Raw genomic sequence first — 19174 nt, 5'->3', positions numbered from 1 at the left:
TAATGTTTCAGTATGGTTGACATAAAATGACCTTCCCAGACAAATCTTTGCGGTGGTTTTGCATATTTTTACAGTTATTTGTAAAGGTTCCTTCAGCAGTATATAAAGCAGATATGCAATCATTTCAATTCCATTTCACATTAGTCTACACTTCAGCGGTTTTTCTCATGTATACTGTTTTTTTGTGTCTGTGCGTCACACACATACACAGTGGTCTCTTATCTACTCTCAATTTTCTCTCTTTTGCAGGTTTTTCTCCAGCCTGTCTTTCTTTCCCTTCGTTCATTCTACAGCTGTCAGTCAAGACTGTGTGTTCCAATAGCTCTCATTTGGGATTCAGCTGATGGTGCATTTTGATTGGTCCTGCTGTCAAAGTCAAACCCAATGTCAACACTGTGGTCATGCTCTTTGATTTCCATCCGTATGCAACAAACAAGCATTGTCTAATATACTCGCATTAGCGTTACTTCGATTGCATCGCCTTGTTTTAATGCATTCTCATCTTCGAGTTGTTTATTCTTCTTTGTCCCTTTGTTTTTAGTTGTATACCCTCTGAGATTACAGTAAATTGGCCAAAAATTCCTAAACTGGCATATTTGCAGAAATGTCTAATAAGGTTCACAATCCCTGTAGATCTGAACTTAAAAAAGAAGGGAGAAGGGACCTGTAACCTTGGAAACCAGGGGAAACCAGGGGAAATGTCATATTCCTCTGCTTTTGTTAGCTGACTCACTGACTATTGTGTATCATTACATTTTTCAATTTGAGCAAACTGTCATTAGTTGCATTTTTAACTTGTTTACTTATAGCAAGCTTGCTTAGCAGTAAATGGTAAAACCTAGTATTTCCACTATAAACTATTACAAAATGCACTGTGCCATTGATGGCATCAGATGGCATTACATTGATATTTTAAACTTTTTCACCAGTTAATCTAGTTTAACTTTTTATTGATACAGAAGTTGTGATTGTCTTTTCTTTTCTAAATTGAGACGTATATCCCAGTGAAATGGCTTCTCGAACAAGAAAAAAAATGTAGGACGGACTTGATTTTATCCTTCGGGAATTGTTTGGATGGTTTTGGTTTGCTATTGTGATGTCATGTGAGTGACAGGTTGTCCCGCCCTTATTAAGGATTATGATGAAAAGATAAATAATTTATTACAAATACTGCAATATTTCATAAAAAAACAAGAATTGTCAGATTTGATATCATTGGCGACTTTAAGTAATAAAGATATGCACACCAGTCATGCAGATATGCAAGCATCTTATAGGGGACCAAAATACATTTGAGATGTAGTTATTGCCAGTCATTTTGTTATGCCAGTGTCCTCATATCAACCCATGTGTTTATATCTTCCGTTTCTAATATGTTCTGTCTGTTTTACTGCCGCCTTACTGGAATAAGAGGAGTGGGTGGGAGACTGGAGGAGGAAAGAATGCAAACCTTTGTCTACAGACAAAACGATGGTGGAAGAGAAAGAAAGCAGCTCTAAATTAGACCCGCCCGCTCACCCCATGTCTTTCTGTCTGTGTCTCTTTCTGTATTGTTGTGACTGGAAGACGTCAGCAGAGGAGAGGAATCTGGAGAGAGGGAGACATGGAAAAAGAGAGATGGAGAAAGAGATGTCTTTGTCTCATCTCTTAAACTTGTCCTGGTGAAAGGGCAGCGAGAGGAGAAACAGGGTCAGGAGGTGACTTTCTCTTTCTCCCTGTCTTTCTCTCTTGCCCCCGCCTTGCTTTTCTACTTGATGTCATATTGTTATTATCATGCATTCATTTAACTTGTTTGTTGTTAAAGATGTAGTTGTAAAAGGGTTAGTTCTTGTAGCTCAACTAGTTGAGCCACGGTCATGGGTTCAGTTACCAGGGAATGCATGAACTGAAAAGATGGATGCTTTGAATACAATGTATGTTTGGATAAACATGTCTGCCACATGTAAACGTAAAAAAAATTACAATTCTGTCATTTACTCTGTCATGTCGTACCAAACTTATGACTTTGGAAAACAAAAGATATTTTGAGAAATGTCTCTGTGTTTTTTGTCCATAGAATGGAAGTCAATGTTACCAGCATCCATCAATGTCTTCTTTTATCTTCTGCAGAAGAAAGGAAGCTATAAAGGTATGAAATGAAGCTGTGAAAATGTTAACAGAATTTGCATTTTGGGGTGAACTATCCCTTTAACCATGTAAAGTCTTTTTTTTTTTTTTTAATGGAACAGTTTAGACTTAAAAAATCTTTTAAAAAAGTTTGCATTTTGTATCATATTTGATACATCAGGCTTTTATGGCTAATATATAGAGGAGCTCACACTCGAGGAAAAAACTTTTTTTATTCAAAACAATGCAATGCAATATAATTATTAAAGAGATGTACAGATAAACAATCCTCAAATGTCTGTCATATTTGATACTTGCATGTGTAAATAATCAAGTTGCTTCAGTCCAGTAAAAGGTCACCTTGAAATATTACTAACAATCTAAAAGTTCTTTTTACATTTACTTTATAAAAATCGTTAAATTTCCCACAGCAAAAAGACAAGTATAATAATCTAAAAGTGGACATGTTTAGAATTACACTAAAAGGCCTTTTACTGACTAAAAATGTAATTGTCAATCATAGGGCAGAAAGCTTTGTAGATTGTGTAAACCGGTTTTTCAGTTTCGATCATGTTATATAGACATACATATATCTATATGTAGGGTTTATAGGGTTAAAGATGAAGTGTTGGTCAAATTTAATATGCAAATTAAGGTAGGTTGATTCTCTCGGAAGTCTAAACACAATGGCGCTATCAACTTTGCTTTGTAAACATTGGCTTAACCATTTGGCTTGAATTTGGGGCATGAAAAACGGTTTGTCCGAATAATGGCAGACAGGGGAATGGTCTGGAAACCTGTTTGAAAATATTATCCCTCCTTTTCCATTTTGGTGATGCTTGCGGCACATAAATTACACCCTTCACCTTTAAGTCCATCTTCTTTTCTGTAATGTGAATGTGAGTGGCAGGCAGATGGCGACCAGGTCAGGACAGGTGAGATGGAAAAGACCTGCAGCTCATTGTGTTTTCAGACCGACAGCTTCTCTGGGTATGTTTTGTTTATAGAGCCGAATCATCTGCATAAGAGAGAAAGGATTACAGACAAACAGCACTCAACCGTGACAGGATAAGGAGAAAGGAGGTATCAGACTATTAAGCCATAGATACGCACACACCCACATACACTGAACTGCAAATATAATCTGACTCTTCTTTATTGCTGTAGTGTCTTTGTCCTTCAAATTTGATCTTTCCTTGTTAAACAGATGCTGTGATGCTTTGATTAACTGGCTGGGGAACGAGAGAGAGGATTCATTCTCAGGTTATTGTATCACTCGCCTTTTCTATATCGTGTTCACAGACAGTCTTTTAGAAGGAGACAAAGAGAGAGAGCGAGAGAGACTGTCCTACCAGGGACGGGGCCAAAGAGAAGGCAAGAGATAATGAGGCGGTGAGGGCGGGGCTTAAGTTTGGGGTGTGGTTGGGTTTAAAGTCCAGGACTGAATAGTCTCATCTTGATGCCCTCTGGTCTCATTCCCTTCTTCCCTCCATCTCTTCTCCTTTCTCCATCCCTCGCTCTCTCGGAACCCCTTTACATATTGACCTGCGGGGAGATCGGAGGGAGATCATGCTGTCTGTACTGGCACTGACGTCCGTGGTGCTCTTGGGCATAGGTAAATACATTTCATCCATCTTGCATTTCATTACTTTGTAACAACAAAGCAAACAAACTTTGAACCAAACTAACCAGAAAACATCTAGAAGTCCTTCACTTTAGCTTCTGTACAACATGACAGTATCATTGTGTGTTCAGACTCACCTGTGTTTTGTGCACCTGATGCCTACCTGTTCGAGACTGGCCAGGTTTGAGAGATGAGGTAGATCAGAAAGGACCTTAGTCAACCAATCACAGTCAGAATAGAGAGAATCTTTCCTTTTCTTTTTTGTTAGCTCTCAATTTGATGAATTTTAACTTTTTAATACTTTCTAATGTGTAGCCTATCTGAAATACCCACAAAGCTTCTTACAAGAATATCTTAAAAATACAAATATTACATTTTTATATTATCATATGTGAATTTATTTCCCCCCAGTCTTTAAAAATAGATGTAAAAAACTGTGTGTATTATATATTTTAATATTTTTAAGTGACTTTTTTTTGCATCTAGGAAATCAAGATTTCTAGTTATTTATATAATTGGATATAGCTTGATGAATAATAATATTCATTTGAAAATGTATATATGTGCCCATCATTTAAAATAATTCTTTAGTGTAACATTGCTGACTTTTCAAACTTCACAGATGGTCTTCAGATTTTATTTTGTGTCTTATTTCGTATTTTCACATTTGAATTTTACATTTCTACCATTGCAGTTTTATTCTTTTTTTTAAAGATTTGTGTCCCCCATGTAGGCTAATATTCCTCGCTCTGTGTTTGTATGTTCCAGCCTCTCAGACCACGGCTATCGTTGTGTACACAAGCTGGGAGAAACATGCTTTGGTGGGCACAGATGTCAGACTCTCCTGCTCTTTCTTCTCCTGGCAGTGGACTTCTCCAGACGTGACCTTCTCATGGCACTACCGTGCAGATGGGGCTAAAGAGGGCATCTCAGTGCGTAGAAACATGCACACACACGCATGCAGAAACTCACTATTTTAACACACTCCTACATTTTTTTAAATTCTAGAATTATGTGTATTTGTGGAATTAAATGGATAGTTCACCTAAAAATGACATTCATTACATTAACTCCAGATTATAGCATATTGTAGCATGGAACACATAAGGAGACTTTTTCACTTTGATTTTATGTAAAAGAGAAGCTTGGGCATTCTGCTGAACATCTCTTTTTGTGTACCTTGCTAGAGAGAAAATCATTCAGGTTTGAAAGTACATGAGTGAGAATAAAATTGTTCGTTTTTGGGTGAACTATACCATTAAGGTGGTGTCTCTGCACAGAGAAACGCACAAAACTAATTTACAAAACGTTTTAAAATAAATATATTGACCAATGTTCACACAAAGCCTTATTTGGTACCTTTAATGGCTTAGGAATTGCACTGATTTAATTTAAATTTTAGTTCATTTATTTGTTAAACGTTGCAATTATTTCTTAATAGTCAGGCATTCTTCAGCAGACAAGGCAACCAAAACATTTTAACCACAACAAATAAAGGACATTTTCACATAAAATTATTTAACGGGATACCTTAATGTTGGTCTATATTCCGAAATATCTGAAGAAAAACTAAAAAGAAAATTAAAAGGCAATCCATGCTTGAGAGCAGCTACTTTAGTTTTACAAGTTTTTAATAATTAATTTAATATGCAATTTCAGCATGAAGCCAATTATTATTAACATAGTGTGACTGCATTTCACTAAACCTGTTAAAAGGTGTGTGTACTGGTAATGTAACACAAATCTGTATGAAAACATGCTCACCCCTTGGGAATAATATCCATGTGTCCATGTGGTTTGTAGAGATAATTGCCATGCAAATAGAAATATTAGGCCCTTGTGGGTGTAGTTCTGCTTTCCACATTGCGCTGCGCTGCGCAATTCTTTGAGTTGGCCGACCAGCTTCATTCATTTGTGGATGCTTTTTCATACTGGTTTAATTTTATTCACTATGCAATGCAACACAGTGGTTTGAATAGCATGACTTAATTTGATTTGTAAATTAGTTTACATTTTACACTGTATAGGCTGTTTTGCTGTTAAGACTCACTGCTTCCGTTTTAATTGCTGAAGTTGATATAATCATGTCTGATATAATATTACATTTTAGGATGAGATATGTGATGATAAAATAAGCTTTCTTTCCTTGTTTAGATTTTCCACTATGCAGGCGGAGCTCCCTACCTGGACACCAAAGGCCCGTTCCGGGACCGCATTGAGTTTGTGGGGAACCCCAGTCGCCGTGACGGTTCTATCCTGATTAAGAATGTCGACTTAGGAGACAATGGAACTTTCACCTGTGACGCCAAGAACCCACCTGACATTGCCGGCCACCCCTCCAGCGTTCGACTGATGGTGTTTGAGACTGGTAACCGATCACTATGAACATTTTTGTCTTCATTCACTAATAAAAAAAGACGATTTAAAGAAATGCCAGCTTTGCAGAGAAACACGCTATACAGGAAAACCATTTGGATTCCTCATTTGCTTTCCCCTCATGCTGCAGTTGCTAAGACTGATTTTTGCCTTTAGGCTCATCTTATTCCAGGATGGCATACAAAATCCGAGACCTTATTGCAGGAGATGAAAGTTTACTGCTAATGGGAGAACAAAATAACAGTAAAGCAGAGACCTGAGTGGTTTCCTTGTGTAGTTGGGCATTTTTAGTTTTTCAGAGAGTGCAATTTTTGTGAAAAATAGCCATTGTTGGATCCAAATGCCTCACACAGAGCCTAATTCATCAAATAAATGCTTCTTTTGCACAGGTGCTTTTGATTTTCCCCCTTGTTCCCCTTTTAAACAATAGGTTTAACTTCTGAGCGCGATATTTGTGGGTTAAGCCGGCTTGTTTGGAAGGAGAATATGAGCACCTTTTCAAGTGGACATTGATTGATTGATGTTGTTTGCTGTTATTTTTCAGTAATATAGTTGTGTCTGTAAAAACTAAACAGGTGCATTAAGGGAAGGACAGTGCAACTAATAAATCAGTACTGTAAAAGCCCTTTAATCTGCATACCTAAACTCACTTTATATTCTCTCTTTTTTTCTTAGTTCCAGTCCAGGCTGGTGTGATAACAGGGGCTATTATTGGCGTAGTGTTGGGACTGCTGATCCTTATTGTGGCAATTTACTATTTGATGCGTTTCCTGGTCGCCAGACGAGTGTTCAGCTTGAGCATGAGGTCAGTCTGGGAGCATCTGCTCCCTCAAGCCAAACCCGACCCTCTGCCCGGCCTTGACACACATGCTCCTATTCACACGCACACTCTTACCAAGACACAGCCCAGATCCCCACTAGTCACACACTCACACAAAAACACACACGTCATAAGCGATACATCGATGGAACCCCCAACCAAACTAGGGAGTAGTAAGCCAACTAGTCTTGCATAGCCATATGCATATGCACAATGCAGAACCACACATTTACGCAGGAAGAATGACATGCCCAACCACAGTTTGTTTTGTTTTTATGTGCCATTTATCTTTTTTATTAAATAGATTGTGGGAGGTCTGTAGGCATACTTGAGGATGAGACTTTAGGACAACTACTGTAGCAAACATGCAGTTCATTTGAGTTCTCCATCCACCAGATGGCCACATTGTTTATGCAATTTTTGTATTTTTGTTCCCCTTAGCAAACATGGCAAGAAAGGCAAAGGAAAAGAAGGATCACAGCAAAAACAGGCAAGTGTTCACATGCTTCCACCCTAAAAACGCACACAAACACACATGCACATACACGCATGCTTGCTAGTTTCTTTCACTTGTGCTTTGTTGTTAAAGACCTCCTGTCCTCCAATGCTCTCCCCCCTTTTTTGTCTGTGGTTAATTGTTTAAAGTACTTTTTTAAAACAAGTCAGGCGATTTTTAGTTAGCAGCTATATAAGCATATGTCAAAACTTGAGAATAATTACTTCTTTTATGTTTTTGAAAGCGGTCTCTTATGCTCACCAAGGCTGCATTTATTTAAAGTCCCCATAATTTTATCCCTTAAAACTCATCTTTGATCACCAAAATGACAAATATAAACATTTTTTCCTGTGAAAAAAAAAAACTTCATGCCTTAAAATAGCTTGAATATAACTACACCCTTGCTTCATTTAGTATATGCGGAGCCATGAATATGCAAATGAGCCCGCCTCCACTCATTTGCTCAGTGATTCACTGTCAACTTTACTGTAGGTAAACACTGCACAATGGTATCGCTCTTTAAAACGTCGGGCACATAACGGTAATTAATATGATTAGCTTTTTGCTTGACTACGTTATCAAACAGCTAATAATGTGTTGCTAATGTTACATAAACCATGTTCCCGTTCGCCATCTCAGAGTCAGACAGCTGCCTTCTAAAAATCAGTGTCCTTAGAAACACTTTGAACAACTCAGAACGTCAGTGGAGAAAGGCATATAGAAACATCGTAATATACATCTTATACATAATTCACCCGCTATATTGCTAAATGTACCCGATTTTTCATATCAACAGAAAAAAATATTCCAGGATAACCTGGTTTCTCTTGAGACTCCCCTGCTTCAGAGCGCTCATAGTTAATGATATGCTAAACCCCGCCCGCAGGTTGACCTGATTGGTTACAAGGTAGTTTGTGACGTAAGAAACAACAGCAATTTCAAACTGCGTTTTTGAGACTGTCTTTGGTTCACTACAGTTTTAAGGAGAAAATACTCAGCAATGGTGTTGACTTTGCACATGGTTTGTCTTAAAGCATATTAAAAACACCACATAGACATATAAACAACATTAAAAACTTTATTTTCACCACAGGGGTCTTTAATCAAAAATACAGTCAAATATAATACTGTAATATTGTGTAATAGTATTACAATTTAAAACAGCGATGGGCAAATTCTGTCCTGCAGAGTTTATCTCCAACCCTGATAAAACTCACCTGCCTGCAGCCAGTGCTGGATAGGAACTGATTACATGTAATCTGGATTATGTAATCAGATTCCAAAAATGAAGTACTTGTAATAAGATTACATTTTACGTTATTTTACATTATATAACTTTTTTTTTATATACATTATTACATTTTATTCTCACAATGGCAGTAAATTATTCATAATTCATTGATTCTCCATACTACAAGCAGATGAACAAATAAAATATATATATTTTTTAATTAAGTGTTTTATTTTGATGGTTTTTATTATAAAGTGATTTGTTCTAATTTTATATTTTTATGATTTAATTAATGGCTTTTAATTAAACTCATGAACCTCAGTCTGGGAAACCCTGAAGTAATTTTATTTTTAATGCACTTTGTTGTTGATGATAAAGAATGGAATACATATTTATCTCTTTTTATTTTTTATCAATTTTAACAAGATTATCCTATTCAAATGAGTTAGGTCAAAAGTAATCTAAAAGTAATCAAAAAGTAGTCTGATTTTGTTACCATAAATGCGTAATGTATTTTATTTTTACTAACTACAACCAACAAATCTACCCAGCACTGCAAGTAGCCTTCTAGTAATCCTGAAGACATTCGCTGCATCTGAAATCAAATGCTTCCTTACTATACAGTATGCGAAAAACCAACCGCGTAGAATGTCCGAACACATAGTATTGGAAAAACAGTACGCGAAAAGTACCCGGGTGACCCAGTGCTTCCGCCCAGATTCTAAGGTGTGCATACTGTTACGCCCATAGGGACATAAGTTATTCTGTCATATGATTTAAGTAATGAACACTTTACTATCCCATGAGGCCACGGGAGAGGATTTATGAGTGGCAGTGATGTGACGCAACTGACGCTGGTAGGTCATGTGACATCAACAACATGGCGGATGTAGTACGTCCGAATTTCATGCATGCTACCCACATTCATAGAGCATATTGTTTTTAACAGTCATTAAGTAATTTAAAATTCAAATGTAGTACCTACTCTGACAGTATGCGGTTTCGGATGCAGCGATTGATTAGCTGGTTCAGGTGGTCAGATTAGGGTTGGAGCTAAACACCTCTACGACTGAGTTTCTCCATCAATAATTTAAAGAACTATATATTTTTTATTTATTCCTGTGATGGCTAAGCTGAATTTTTAGCAGCCAATACTCCAGTCTTCAGTGTCACAATTCTTTAGAAATCATTCTATGCTGATTTTAAATTGAAATAATATTTCACAATATTACTGTTTTACTATATTATGATCAAATAAATGCAGCCTTGGTTGAGCGTAAGAGACTTCAAAAATATAAATAATGTAAATAAAATATAAAATAAAGGTTTGACCAGTAATGTACTGTATGTGTGTGTATATATAGGCTTAATGAAGGCAAATAATTATTAATAAATGTAATAATAAGAATAAGAACTATAGAGAAAGGTCAGGTGCATGGCAGGCGAAACTCCAGGTAAAGCCACATCTACCTCAGTGTTTGTGCTCCTGTCTGCATGCCAGTTTATGAAGCCTCGTTCGCAATGCATGTAAACATATTTGTAATACAGTACATGCTTAGACTAGAGTAGCTGTACCTCATCAAAAATAGAAGCAGGGGGACATTTGGGATATAGCAATGGTGTCAAAACTACATGTTTTGAAGGATACAGGCACACAGGCGTGTTTGTTGCCATCACATACTGTAGACTGCAGTTGCGCGTTCAAGGCCTGTAATAAGCCATGTGGAGAATTATATATTAGGCTACGCTATAACAGTATAATTTGTGGGCCAGATTTAAGAATACTTTCGGCTCTTCTCTATAATCCTGTGGACTTAGAGGCCACCACAGTGTCATTGAGCTGGCAGTCAAATGGAGCTCATTCATCTTTTACTGTGCTAACATGCCATTCATTTACATACCACCTTACTTTTCTTTCTCCCTCTGGGTTTATTTTCTTCTATGCACTTTTCCATGCCATTATCCCTCACATTCTTCATATCACAGAATCATATTTTTCTCCTCTAGCAGTCTTGTTTTCCGCTGGCATCCGTTCTCTCCGCAGGTGAACAGTAAAATGCTGTCAGACTGAATCATGTATGCGCTTTAATCATGCATTACATCATGACAAACACCATCACGTACAATCAAGCCACTTCTTTCCTTGCACACATCTCATCTCTTACAGGATCAAACTAGCAGATTTCCAGTCTTGTATTGTTTATGTTCTTTCTCTCTTTATTGCCTTTCTTCTTTCTGTTTCAGTATACATTCCTCTATTTGTACTCCTCTGTATGAGTCTCCTGTCAGCTTCTCTCTTTCTCTTTCATTTCTTTATTTTCTTGGTTCTGTCAGTGTAAACCCAGTCCACCCTCCAATATCTATTCAACTGAATGCAGGTTGATAAAATGCTGCCGACTAGAACTAAGATCTCAGGACTTTAAAATTCCATTGTGGAAACTTGCTGGATAGTTGTATATGTTTAAAGAGAATTTGTATTACAAAAGCAGCAAGTTAAAATGTATAGTTATTGTAAGCCTTTCCTGAACTTATTTATAGATTTGACATCACAAAGAACTTAGTTTTGATCAATTCTGTGATAATCAAGTTTAAATTAGAGCTTAACTTGTTTATATTCTGGAACATTAATTTTAAAGGTGGAGTGTATAATTTCTGCACTACTAGTAGCATCAAACAGAACTGGATAAAATAATAACATTGTCTTTCCAAAAGCCACTATCACCCTTTCATTGTTTTGACAAACAGGACTCAGAGCGTAGTGTTGCTCTATTCAGGAAGTCCACTTACTCTACAACTTTTTACTTGGGAATGTAAAAAAAATGATTCACTTCACCTTTAATTGAGTTACATGTGCAGCATCATTTCTAGTTTCTGACAGACATACAGTGAATCTTCTTTGTGGAAAGACTAAAGATAATCAAATATGTTTCAGCATCCCAAGGGTGAAGGGGTCAAAGGTCAGCTGTATGAGTTCTTTTATTTAGGTGCTGTGATGTCACGCTGTCACTCCCTAACTGGCCACTTCCTGTTTTGTCCTCCATTTCCAGAAACCGAAAGTTCCCCTGGTGTTCATCTCCTTCTAACCACTTGTTTAGCATTTCACTCTCTCTTTTCTTCTTCTACTTCTCTTCTGTAATGAAACTACCTCCCTTATTCTGGTTCCTCATATCCGATAAACTCATCTGACCATTCCCACCTAACCCACAAGCCCTTCTTTTTCCTTTCTCTCTTTGCTTTTTGCTTTCTTTCTATACCTCTATTTCTCTCTCTCTCTCTCTCTCTCTCTCTCTCTCTCTCTCTCTTTCCTCCCGTAGAGACTCACTCCTCCCCTCTCCACACTCCCTCTCTTTTCCAGGCTTCAGCTGTGATGGATCCGGCCAAGCTGAAGGCAGCAGCATCAGAGAAGAAGAAACAGGAGTCTCGAAGGGAGAAGAAATAGGGATTGTGGAGCAGAGAGCTAGAGCCCCTGAGTGGGGCTGCCTCGACCCAGACTCAAGCCCAGGGAGAGGCAGCAGAGTTGGGCAGGCAGGACAGGGTTCTTATGACCATTGAGCTAGAGCTCACTAAACAGGAGAGAGAGAAAGGGCAAACTAAAACAAGTCCCGCAGCGCTCTTTTCTCAACTCGCTCACAAAATCGCTCTCAAGTAAGAGAGACGGGTGTGAAAAGAGGGGGTGGTGGAGAGTTTTGGAGGTGAGGAGTGAAGGATGAATCCTTAAAAACAGGAGGACAGGAGAGGGGTGAAGTTTTTCTCATTATAATCCCATCCCCCCCAACATTTTTTTTTAAAAATAAATAAATCTGTGTCCAATCTAGGTGCAACACAATCAAGCGACAAGTTAAACACAACATCTTTGAGTTTTGTTGGAGAAAATGTCTTGCGTAGCTGTGACAAGATTAAATTAAAAATTGTAATATGTAATTATTATATATTATAATTTAGATGTAATTTGCTGGGATTCTGTTACATTAATCTAGATAACTCACATTATCTCGTTGGTCTAAAATCACACTATGCATGCAGTGAGGTTACGTTCAGTATAACAATAAGTGAAAATGTTTTAGTATTTAGTTTGTGTCTCTTGCTTTGACAGCAGCACTTGAGTTGCATTAACTCACAAGTTTATGCAAAACCTGATGTTCTCCAGCATTATTTGAGATGATCCAAAGATATTTCTTATTCAGTAAACTAGAAATAAATTAGATTTTGAATCCTAGATTTTCAGTGTGGACTTTTGAACCCCACTCTTGATCTTTTAAATCTGTTCAATGAAAATGTGCTCCGTTTGTGTTTCCAGGGAGTACAGACAAATTACTTGCCGCCCAAAAGTTGTTGCATTGCACCTGGTTAGGACACGGTCTTAAAAATAACATCACTTCAACAACATCACACATTCACAAACCCAGAGCTGAGAGCCGCCCTTTGCACACACACTGACAGATGTGTTTTTGAGAGCTGTAATGGTGGCAGAATGGTGAAGATTTCCACTTGTTAAGTGACAGACCGCTCAGCCATCTCTCTCTCTCTCTCTCTCTCTCTATACACACATCCAGTCTTATACAAGAGCACAATCCTCGCCGCACACTTTTCACACTTTGTATTCTTGCTGAACAGTTATTTTGGAAACTTTATTTTAACTGTATTTTCTCTTGTTCCCTCCCTCTCTTTCTGTTTTTCTCTGTTTTACTGCCTGTCACTCTGTTTTTGTCTGTCTTTGGTCTTTCTATCCTCTAATCTCTCTTCCGTATAGCATTTCTGACACTTTTTTTTTTGTATTTTTTTATTACTTTTCCATCTATAAATTCACCTCTCTCATCATATACATCTGATATACTGGTGCTATTACATCACTTCCTGTAGGCCGGCCCCCTAAAGTAGCCTCCCTCCCCGCCCTTCATTTACTGAGAGCTAAATATAGCACTTGTATTTTTTTTTTTTTTTAAGTCATAGAATCACACACATGCACTTTCTCACAATTAAAATTTCATTTCAGTCAAATAAAATTTGTCCATACTTTCTGAAACACACGCTAACACTCATGGCGTCATCTCATGTATCCCATCGTACAATTTTAAGTGCCTTCCCAAAAAGTTTTTGACGTAGTTTACAGCAATTCGAATTTGACTTAGAGTTGTACTGTGTTTTTACTCCGACCGCAGTGACTGAAATACCCCAAATGACGTCGATACTGTTGGCAGAGACACTCAAACACACACTGTGAGAGTTACTTGATACTCTAAGCCAGATTCTCACGTCTGTCTGCATAAGCTGTTGTCTAACAAACAGCTGATTTATTTTAACACTCACTTGTAACTGGAGAACTATCTCTGTATGCCTTCTGTCCCTTTTTTAAACGACTGCCCAATGAGGGCCGGCTCTTATGGTGGCACTTACCAGTCATCACTCATCCCAAGTCCTGGATTTACTTCACCTCTCTCTCATCCTCCTATAACTATCCCAAACACTCATCCACCACCTCCACTTCTCATTCCCTGTTTCTGCTGGTAAGAAAACCCCAGCACTCTCTCCTGCCCCCTGCTGCCCACATGAGAACATTCATTTTTCATTTGGCCATATTGTCAAAGACTTCAATGCAAAAAAAAAAAAAAAATTACTTTAGCTAGCTCTCTGCTGACCATGATAGATGTGTGTATGTTTGTAGTCTGATGACATGTCTGTAACCTGTCAACATGTTAGGGGAACAAAACAACATAAAAACAACATTGTAGCAATATTTGTCATGTCATTGTCAGTAATGACAAGCTGTGCAGCAGCACCCTGGGACTGTTTGTGTGTTGGAAGCAGAAATGTAATAGAGTTTAATGATGTTTAATAATATTTCTGCACTCTCATTTGACTGACATGGCAGAATTCATGTGGTTGTATCTTCATAAAAATGTTTACCATCATGGTGTTGGCATGCTAAGGTCACAGGAAATGATGCGTTAAGGACAGAAAGGTTTTTGAGAGTGATATAAATGATTAAATACTGAGATGAGGACTTGGACTGAATTCATATTCAGGTGAAAAGTCAAGCCAAAGTCCAATAAACATCTCAGTCTCACAGGATATGTTTTTCTCTTCAAGTCTTCACGCATGTCAGCCTCGAGCCAGATAGGGGCTCTCGTCGGGAATGCTGGGAAAAGTTGTAGAATTAGGAAGGCTTGTGGGAAATATGTTTGTTAACCTACAGACAGATGCTTTTTATGCATCTCAGAGTAAATGTCGAGCAGCCACATGGTACCTGCCATTAAACTGTTTAAATATCGGGGAATTCCCATGTTGTATGTATTGGTACAGGTCTATTTAACCGTTCTCTCTCCAAACTCCATTTAAAACGTCTAATTATTTTTTACTTTTATTTTGACTTTAACCAAGCTAACTTTGATTTTCTGTAAAATGTCTTGTAAAAAGAAAAATGTCAAATTCAAATAATTTCAGAAAAACATCAATAAAAAAATCAGATCCCTTGTGTGTGTGTTTTGATAGAATGGTCTAAATAACCATCAGTGGGACGCAATGGATTATAAAATAACTCAATGGATTGTTTAGAGTAAAAGAGAAATGTAATGTAATTTTGGCGATATATACAGTAAATGTCACAAACCGATAAATAACGACAGTATTATGAGTATTGAGTGATTTCACCCAGTAACCGTTACAACATGTTCCTGGATGTTCCATGAATGGATTCCTGATTTGTTTTTTTGTAAGGAGAAAAGCATGTGGCATCAAGGTTGCACACCCATATCTTATAGAAGCTAATGTAATCTAATTCTATAATTTTACTTATCAAAACATTATATTAATGTGCAATCTTGTTGCCACATGATTTATTGATACAGAATATACACTACAATCAATTGCATATTAATTTAAGATAACCTCATCTTTTTAACATCCTTTGTGGGTGCTTAAAGTCTTTATTGGGAAGGTTCATATGTGGTTGAGGTTTGATGTCTCCAGAACAAGCCATGTTTACCTGTAGTAGCCTGGGGCCAGTTGCATAAACTTAGCCAATGTTAAGACTTGTGTCTTTAATTAATCACTCTCATGTCGTTCCAAAGCTGTGAGACTTTCGTTCATCTTTGGAACATAAATGAAGATCTTTTTGATGAAATCTGAGAGCTTTCTGTTCCTCCATTTACAGCTAAGCAACTACTAATTTAATGCTTCAAAAAGTTCATAAAGAGATCGTAAAACTAATCTAAATGAATGGAGCGATTTAGTCAAAATTTTCTGAAAAGACATGGGCTGCGTTTCCCGATAACGTAATATCGTAATATAAAGATAATTTCTTAGCACGCTACGAAGACTTTAAAGGTATAACTTAAATAAAGGTATACCATTTCTAGGCGTGTTCCCTGAACCACACTGTAGGAAGCTGATTTAGATATACCTTCTTACGTGCGACGTGGCGATGGTGCTGAATTGGTTGATATCGATGGTTCGAGAATCATATTCTCTCGTGCAGGGGCTGTTTCACTGCATTATGTGAGAAAGCGGTGTTCTTTATAAAAGAAGCACTTCAGAAATAGTTGAAATTGCATTTATTAGGACTCATGGGATATTATAAAAGATTATCCAAACTATTATAGCCTAGGCTACATATTTTAAAATTGCATCATATATTGCTGCCACAATAACCATTTAAAATTTTAACGTGCTTTCTTCTCTTTTCCATTTTTGTTCGCTGAGGTGGAGCTGCGATGAAATATTGTTCTTGTAAAGACTTTCCAGCATTTCAGTAATAAAAGGCTACATCTTACGTACAGTGATCAAAAAGGATTTAAAACTGAATTTTGAATCTCTTCTTGTAAGAGATGTGGATTCAGACGGCAATTAAATTACCACACGACCTGTTTGTCAAAAAGGTAATTTGGCCAGGGATTTTTCAATTTTAAAATACCGTAAGATCCCATGAGAAACAATTAGCGTCCGAATAGGCCTTAACTGACAGTATAGCCTATGCTTTCACTGGCCTTTGAAAGCGCTCCGCAGAGCTGCGCCTTCTTTTAGAACAACTATTCGCTGTGTCGCTGCCATAGTTTGAGCAAACTCCCCACCACAATCATTCCCTTTAAATAGACTATTAAGCCAGCTGATGTACCTTTGGATAATATAATAAAAAATCTAACAACAATCAGTGTAATGACAATTTTATTCTTTGCATGAAAACATTTGCCTAATTGAACACTGTCTGGGTGTATTAAAACTTCAGAATTATATTCGTATAGACCTGCAACAGTGATAAGGTAAAGCTAAGAGTGGTCCAGACCAACCTTCCTAACGTATGACTTACAGAAGGTATACCTAACTAAGAACATTTCGGAAACATGTATTAATGAAAAGGTACTGGTTAAGGTGTAACTTAAGAACGTAGCGTTAAGAAGGTTTCGGGAAACCCAGCCATGATCATTTTATATGATGAACAGATTTAATTTAGGCTTTTATTCACTTATAAACATACACAGAAGCTTAACCGAACCTGCTTGATGCGCGAGAACAAACCTCTTGCAGAAGCTCAAACGTGCTGCGTAAAACGAGAATGAAATTCATTGGGACTAAACCGCTCAATTCATATGGATTGCCTTTATTATCTCTTTATGAACTTTTTGAAGTGACAAATTGATAGTTATGTAGCTGTCAATGGAGGGACATTAATCGGGATGAATCGCATCCAAAATAAAAGTTTGTGTTTACATAATGTGTTTGTGTACGGTGTATAATTTGTATATATAAATACACACATGCATGTATATATTTAAGAAATATTGGCATGTATATACTATATAGATGTTTATATATAATTTATATTATAGATATAAATATTTTATATATAAATAACCAATTGTTCATAAATATATACATGCATGTGTGTAATTATATATATATATATATATATATATATATATATATATATATATATATATATATATGTAAACAAACTTTTATTTTGGATGCAATTAATTTGGACGCGAATAATCGTTTCACAGCCCCATCTCAGATTTCATCAAAAAGGTCTTCATTTGTGTTCTGAAGATTTACATTTAATCATTTAGCAGATGCTTTTATTGAAAGCGACTTACAAATGAGGAGAGAAAGCAATCAAACTAACAATAGGACAACAATATGCAAGTGCCTTGACCATCCCCCAGTTAGTCCAGCACAGTAGATGTAGCAAGGTTCTTGTTGTTTTTTGTTTTTAAAATAGATATAGAATAGTAAGTTTTAGTATTAATGGGTCAAGTGTTGCTGAAAAGATGCGTTTCTTGAAAATGGCTATGAGGGTCCATAAAAGTGATTTTGTGCCTCTTTGAGATGGAACCACAAGGCACCGTTCACTTGCAGAACGCAACCTTCTGGATGGCACATAGGTCTTGAGTAATGAGTTTAGGCATAGGAGTGTCGAGCCTTGAATTTTATGCAAGCAGCAATTGGCAACCAGTGCAATTGGCAATCCAGTCATGGATGGAGTAATGGTTGATGAACCTAGCTGAATGGAGAAGTTGTGGTGTAGTGTTGGGTTGGCAGGGACCACAAGCAGCTCTGTCTTCGCAAGGTTTAGTTGAAGGTGGCTGTCCAAGAATTGCCTGTCAGGCAGGCTGAGATTCGAGCAGCTATCTTCGGATTCTGAGGTGGATGGAATGAGAGAGTTGTGTGTCATCAGCATTGCAGTGATAGGAAAAACCATGTTTCTGAATGACAGATCCTAGTGGTGACATGTAGATGGAGAAGAGAAGTGGTCCAAGCATTGAGCCCTGAGGCACCCCAGTAGCTAGATGTTGCAACTTAGACACCTAACCTCTCCCCGACACCCTGAAGGACCTATCTGAGAGGTAAGACTTGGACCATTGGAGTGCGGTTCCTGAGATGCCCTTTGTCTTGAGGGTTGACAGAAGGATCTGGTGGTTAACGGTGTTAACAGCAGCAGACCCAGCAGGATGAGTACTAAGGATTTGGAAGCTGCTCTTGCCAGTCTCAGAGCTTCAATAACTGGGAGCGGGGCAGTCTCAGTTGAGTGGCCACTTTTGAAACCAGACTGGTTGTTGTCCAGGAGGTTGTTCTGTGCAAGAAAGGTAGAGACTTGGTTGAAAATGACTCGTTCAAGTGTTTTAGCAATGAATGTAAAAAGGGATACCGGTCTGTAATTTTCTAGATGTGCTGGATTTAGAGTGGGTTTCTTAAGCAGTGGGGTTACCCGAGCCTGCTTAAATGTTGTGGGAAAGGTACCAGTGTGAAGAGTGGTTTTAATGATGTAAATCAATTTGGGTACAACTGAGGAAGAAAAAGTGGGATAGGATCAAGTGGACAGGTAGAAGGGTGATTGGAAAGGATGGGTTTGGAGACTTCTCCCTCCGAGAGCTGAGAGAAGGATGTGTGTGTCAAACTGTGGTGTGGAAAATTGGCCGCTGATGGTGGTTGTTTTATTAATGAAGAATGTGGCAAAGTCGTCAGCTGTTAGGGTTGATGAAGGAGGAGGAGGGTTAAGAAGAGAAGGTTTTGAAAAGCATGCGAGAG

General features: G+C 37.6%; 1 protein-coding gene across 4 annotated transcripts; it reads left to right on the top strand.

The window, feature by feature from the left end:
• The first annotated feature begins 3549 nt into the window (after positions 1–3549).
• On the top strand, positions 3550–15125 carry mpz (myelin protein zero). 4 transcript variants are annotated; one of them, XM_079875481.1, is made up of 6 exons: positions 3550–3721; positions 4499–4662; positions 5885–6098; positions 6782–6911; positions 7368–7416; positions 13404–15125. In XM_079875481.1, the coding sequence occupies exons 1-6, from the start codon at positions 3676–3678 to the stop codon at positions 13410–13412; spliced, it is 612 nt and encodes a 203-aa protein (XP_079731607.1). In that variant the 5' UTR covers positions 3550–3675; the 3' UTR covers positions 13413–15125. The 4 variants fall into 4 exon arrangements, with proteins under 4 accessions (XP_079731607.1, XP_079731604.1, XP_079731605.1 ...); XM_079875478.1 differs by having other exon boundaries at positions 12009–15125; XM_079875479.1 differs by lacking the exon at positions 13404–15125 and adding an exon at positions 11701–11870.
• The last annotated feature ends 4049 nt before the right edge of the window (positions 15126–19174 follow it).

This window comes from Squalius cephalus, assembly GCF_949319135.1.
Source record: "Squalius cephalus genome assembly, chromosome: 7".
Classification (NCBI taxonomy): domain Eukaryota; kingdom Metazoa; phylum Chordata; class Actinopteri; order Cypriniformes; family Leuciscidae; genus Squalius; species Squalius cephalus.
The sequence above is the reverse complement of the archived record's forward strand: the minus strand, read 5'-3'. Positions and strand labels throughout refer to the sequence as shown.

What these genes read in the sequence shown, in the direction of transcription:
- mpz (XM_079875478.1), top strand. Translation starts at nt 3,676, where the DNA reads ATGCTGTCTGTACTGGCACTGACGTCCGTGGTGCTCTTGGGCATAG. An exon ending in ACTGATGGTGTTTGAGACTG is followed by an intron (nt 6,099 to 6,781) that starts GTAACCGATCAC and finishes TTTTTTTCTTAG; the next exon opens with TTCCAGTCCAGGCTGGTGTG. An exon ending in GTGTTCAGCTTGAGCATGAG is followed by an intron (nt 6,912 to 7,367) that starts GTCAGTCTGGGA and finishes TGTTCCCCTTAG; the next exon opens with CAAACATGGCAAGAAAGGCA.